This window comes from Malania oleifera, chromosome 1, assembly GCF_029873635.1.
Source record: "Malania oleifera isolate guangnan ecotype guangnan chromosome 1, ASM2987363v1, whole genome shotgun sequence".
Lineage (NCBI taxonomy): Eukaryota > Viridiplantae > Streptophyta > Magnoliopsida > Santalales > Ximeniaceae > Malania > Malania oleifera.
In genome coordinates, this window is record NC_080417.1 from 3970073 (window position 1) to 3975945 (window position 5873).

Genomic DNA, 5873 nt, shown 5'->3' on the forward strand with positions numbered 1-5873 from the left:
AAAATATTTTATCCAAACAGTACCTGAAGTAAAACTTGAAAACAATAAAGTTGCTATCCATATTTTCTACATAAAATGTTACAAAATTGGGAAAAGTCGTGGCATTTTTATTATTTAGTGAAAAACAAAAGTTAAAAAATAAAACTGTCTTCCATGGGCAATCATGACTACACATTTTTTTCTATGTTTATTTAAATTTGTCCAATCTCAAATTGAATGCTTAAACTTTGTACTCCCAAATTAACATAATGATTCTTATGAAAATGCATCCTTGTGAAACACCAAGATATTATTAGAAGATTATTGAATCTGTGTATGATATGTATCTCATACCAATAGAGTAGACCAAAATGCAATTGGTTTGATTAAATTGGTAATTTGGGCCGTTTGGAGGAAAATATTTAGATTTTTTGATTCATCAATCTAGATTTAAAAAAAAAAAAAAAAACCAACTAAAGAAAAAGGAAGAAAAGAAAAAAAGATTTAGGCATGTAAGTTATAGACATTTAATATTTCTTGTGTATTTTTTCTCTTGGCTCATTCTTTTTTTCTTCTATTACTAACTATTGCCCAATGATATATGTCTTATCCGATTCTTCAACCTTTATTACTGGTCAATTCATCAACTCGAGGCTTTGCCTTCCTTTCAACCTCCACACTTCAACTACGATGTTGGATTCTTGAAGTGTTTGACCATTATTGTTTTATTTCATTCAATGGTGAGGTAAGATATATGCTTGTAGCGGTTATTTGTGATAATTTATTGGTATTTTTCTCAAAGCATTATAGACGATTATTTGTGAAGGCTTAGTTACTCATGTAAACACATAACAATTTGTGCTATTTAAGTTATTATTAATTTGTGAAATTTTCATTTCTCACAAAAAAAATCATATTTGTTATAGTGATTCTTGTGTCTTCTTCTTTTTCTTCATATAACGAAACACAAAGAATATGAGATTTTTTAATTTATGGACATGAGTAGGACATCTCAACATAGATGTCTTTGTTGGTGAATTTGAATTTTGTGAATTTGAGATCCTTCAATTCATTCTATAAATTAGGCTTGATTTTCAACGTTTTTAGTCCATTTTGTGAACTTCATATGCAACTCGGTCCATTTTATAAATTAGACATGGTGTTCAATGCTTTTATCGATTCAGTTTTTTGGGTTCTTAAATTGACCGTATCAATCATGTTGGTTTGGATAAATCACGCACATGTTGTTTAGTTTAATTGAATTCAATAGTAAACTTAAAAAATTTAATCTTGTCAATTTTCAAGTTGAATTGACTAAACTGACGGATTGCACAGGCTTAGAGTATCACATATCCATACTCGAATAATACCCATTACATATGTGCCAAATACTTGAACAAATGTATTAGATACTTCAAGAAAACATACATTGACATGTCCATGATGTATGGTAGATTATATTTGTGATATTTTGGCAATATTCAAAACTTCAAGTATTTGCAAAGTATCCTTTTGCAGAGTATCCCATTTTATAGCTTGGTACATATTTTATTATTACCGCATTGGTCCACAAAGGATAGAAAGGGTACAAAGTGTTACTTATCTCTACACTTTTATTGGACACGGAATTATTTATGTTATAATTTGCATTTATTTTTATTATTATTATTTTTATATACTTGCCGCCATTTTTTTTGTCTTAAATTGTTTTCTTTCATTTAGGGTCTTTGCCCCATTGCTTAACAAATTACTGAAGACCTGAATTTTATTTTTATTCGTTTTAATTTTCTTCAAGTTGATTTTTTTATTATTATTATTCTCGATGGAATTGTATTGGGGTCCTCAAGCACTTAACTAAGAAATCGAGATTATGAGGCTCGTTCCTCTACTCATTTAAAGAGTCACAAGCCTCAAGTTTACCACTCAAGCAACCTTGGATCCTTCTCTTTCTTTGTTAGAGTCATGAAAAATCAAATACTTGAACTCATAAGATCAATTCACTACATAATCAATTTTTTTTTTCTTTAAAAAAATCAGGCCTTTTTTTCAAAAAATAAAATGAAAGATCAAATTTATGGGAATTTAATAGCAACAATAACAACAAGAAGGGCACCGGCAGACTCCAAAATTAAAATAAATAACTAAGCATATATATATGTATATATAAAGAGGGAAAAAAGAAAAAAAAGAAAAAACAACTGCAAAGTGCATGAGATACATGTATATAAAGCCTCCCAAACCATGGCTAAGACAATAATTAACACATGTGGACTCACTCAAGTCTATAGAAAGAATTAATAATAAGAATCATGGACAATCGCATGATTTCCCAACACTCAGCATCTAGAAAGTACTCCAGAGCAATCAATCTGTGGCAAAGATGCATGATTCAAGGGCTTGTGGTTGATGGGGGTGGGGAAAGGAAAGGAATTCCTGGAATACTAGGAATTGTAATAGGAATTGTGGGAATTGTAGTTGGAATGTTTGTGGGAATTGAGGGAAGTCCTGTAGTAGCAGGCAATGGAGGTAATGTCACCTTTGGTAGTGTTGTGGGCAGTGTGGGGATTGCTGTCGGAATATTTGGCAAAGGTGGCAATGCTGTGGGCTTTGGCAGAGTTGGGGCTGTTGGCAATGTCGGCAGAGATGTCGGTAATGGTGGCAATGTGGCTTTTGGCAGAGTTGGCATCCCGGGCAGCGGGGGAATAGCTCCTGGCTTCGGAAGAGATGGAATAGTGGGCAGTGTTGGCGCTGGTGGTGGTGCCGCCGCTGGTTCTGGGGTGTCCAGGAGGCGACGAGTGGCGAAGCTCGTATCCATGCTTGACAGTGACAATGCCATGATCAAAGTAAGAGCGAGGCATTGCTTGTAGGCAGCCATTTTTTAATTGGTAGGAGCTGAAGCTGTTTGTTAGGAAGTGATTGGATATATTTTTTGAGCTGGAAGGAAAGCAGGTGCTGATGGCTATTTATAGAGAATGAATGTAGAAGGGTCGCATAGGAGTCTGATGAGATGTAGTTGGGGAATTGTAGAGAAGTGCTTGTTAGTTTACCCTCTCAGCTGAACTCACCTATATATCTTCACCCAAGCAACCCATTTAAAATGTTCAATGAAGAGAGTTTAGGTGAACAGGCAACTTGGTCAAAACATGGCTAGATAGATTCGACATATAATTAAGTTTTTTTTTCGAAAGTATGGAGATTCATTTCCAATGTACTAAGCATTGAATACAATGGGCAAATGCAAATAAATTATGGAGATTACAATGGACAAATGCAAATTTTTTACATTGAGTTTAGGAGAATGGATTTTGGGCCCTTAATTTGTAGTTACATGAAATTTCACAAGACAAATATAATTTTTTATTATATTTTATATAAATATGTTCATTTTCAAAATTGAAAGGCTTAAACTTCATGCTCTCAAGTATAGCACTAAGACTTGCGACATAAAGATGCTCTTGAGGGTAAACATATCTATATTTAAATTGATCAATATCAACTAGCATGAATTAATTCAGTTCAAAAGGTTATGTTACATTAAACTTTTGGTTCATTGATTTAAAGGCATTTTTCCTTTTCTTTAGAATTAATTGAACCAAATAAATCAATTAATGAATATATGTCACATGTATGTGTTGGGAGAGATATCAACAAACAACCACAGCAGAATAATTCTTCTTGCTATATGCAAGCAAATATAATGTATCTCTACTTTTATACGTGCTGAAAATAATAAGAAAAATAATCAATCACACCAAACCATAAGAATACAAGCAATTTTTTATGTGGAAAATTTCCCCAGTATGAGGAAGAAAAATTATGGGACCTAGTCCAATTGAAACCTCCACTATCAACTAAATAATGAGTACACCAAGTCTTCCCTAATCACAATTAGAGGCTATAAATATATCTCATCAAGATATCAATAATCTTGACAAATACAAAGAGAATTTGAGAGAATATACCAAAATCGCGATTATTATTTTCGAGCAAAAATCCCAACCCCCAAGCTCAAAATTCGATCTCCACCGTTCATATTGTAACTCTTCGAGTCATGAACCTCTCCTCCAAATTTCAATTTGATCGGACCATAGACGAAGCATGATCAAAGTCTTGATGAAATCTGGATAGCATGAGAAAAATCACGTTTTTCTCTCTTTCTTTTGAGAAGTGACGGCTCCTCCCTTATTCCCTCTCTTTTTATGACTTTCTTTAGGTTATCACACTAAAGGGTTGAGCTTTGGGCTTTTAATAAAGCCCGCTTAGGCTTTCCTCCACATGGAAGGAAATAACCCAACAAATCTCCCCCTTTATGACTAGGTGGAGGGAATCGCCATCCCGGCGATCGAACAACAAATTTCAAGTTTCTCCCTTGGTAGTGTCTTTGTCAATATATCAGAATCATTATCATCAGTGTGGATCTTTTCAAGTTCTAGTAACCTATCGTTCAATGCATCTCTGATCCAATGATATCGTACATCAATGTGCTTCAATCTTGTATGGAAATTGGAATTCTTAGTAAGATGAATAATATTCTGACTATCACAAAACAACACATACCTCTACTTCTTGAAACCAAGTTCTCTCAAGAACTTCTTTACCCATAGCAACTCTTTAAACGCTTCCGTTGCTGCAATGAACTTTGCCTCTGATGTAGACAGAGCAATACACATTTGACGTCTCGATTGCCACGCTATAACCTTACCTGCAAAAGTTATCAAATAGCCCGAAGTAGACTTACGAGTATTCACATCCCTAGCTATATCTGCATCTGTGTAGCCAACTAACAATGGTTGTCTGTTTCCCAAATCAAGTCTCAAACTAGAAGTGCCTTGAAGATGCCCCATGATCCACTTCATTGCATTCTAGTGCTCTTTTCTCGGATTTGACAAGAATCAACTAACTACACCAACTGCATAAGCTATATCTGGTATTGTGCAAACCATTGCATATATTAAACTTCCTACTGCTGAGGCGTAAGGAATCCTTTCCATATCTTCCTTTTCCTTATCTGTAGAAAATCATTCATTTGTACTTAATATGAAGTGGGTAGCAATGTAATGTCCTCAAAATTCTCACCATTTATATATATAACCATATCTATGCAGTAGATATACAAGTCATACAACCATATATACTAAACAATATCAGAATTCAGGACATTCAGACCATAGCCATATACAATAACTGCCTCCAGTATCATCTACCCCAAGAAATACAAAACCCTGTCACAAACTTACCCTACAATTAGGGTAACCAAGTCAACTCTTTATCTGCGAGTCTGGTCTACTCGTCTAGTTGGCTCACCTGAAAAAGTGGTAAAGTAATGGGGTGAGACGACGCTCAGTAAGTGGAAATATGCTATTACTAGTGTGTGGCGACTGAATCGTAAAACTATAATAATAGTATTTAAAATTGCATGATCTGCCAAATCTGTAAAACACATGTATAGTAGCTTAAAACATTTGTATCATCTGAACTTTCTATCATTCATACTACTATATCATACTACATACGACAAAAGCTGTAAAACTATACACATATACGTATACATTACTGTGCTCTTCGCCTGGGACTCTGTATGTCATGATTTGACCCCTCATGACAGGGTTTTGCTGCCTGTAGGTAGGACTTAATTCTGGTCGGCCTTCTAGGTAAGTCATCATACTCTACACTACCTTAACCCAGCCAAACTGCATCCACTCCTAAACTTGGGATTGACTGCTACCTCATCAAACTAGCCCCCTCAACCCAGTGAACTGGGGAGCTGCATCCTCTCCGAGCACAATTTGGCGGTACCCACACACTATCTGAGATATGTGGTTGCACTCTATTCTGTATATAGTAAACGGTACCATGCTATGTAACTATATCTGTCTATAATCTTTCTACAGGGA

The 5873-nt window shown here is 34.8% G+C and overlaps 1 protein-coding gene across 1 annotated transcript; it reads right to left on the reverse strand.

Moving 5' to 3' along the window:
• Window positions 1–2050: 2050 nt before the first annotated feature.
• LOC131153349 (uncharacterized) lies at window positions 2051–2909 on the reverse strand. Its single transcript, XM_058105608.1, has one exon. It carries the CDS (start codon window positions 2852–2854, stop codon window positions 2369–2371), a length of 486 nt encoding a protein of 161 aa, XP_057961591.1. The 5' UTR covers window positions 2855–2909; the 3' UTR covers window positions 2051–2368.
• Window positions 2910–5873: the final 2964 nt, after the last annotated feature.

Bases quoted from the DNA above. Each gene is read 5' to 3' on its own strand.
- LOC131153349 (XM_058105608.1), bottom strand. From the start codon at position 2,854: ATGGCTGCCTACAAGCAATGCCTCGCTCTTACTTTGATCATGGCATTG.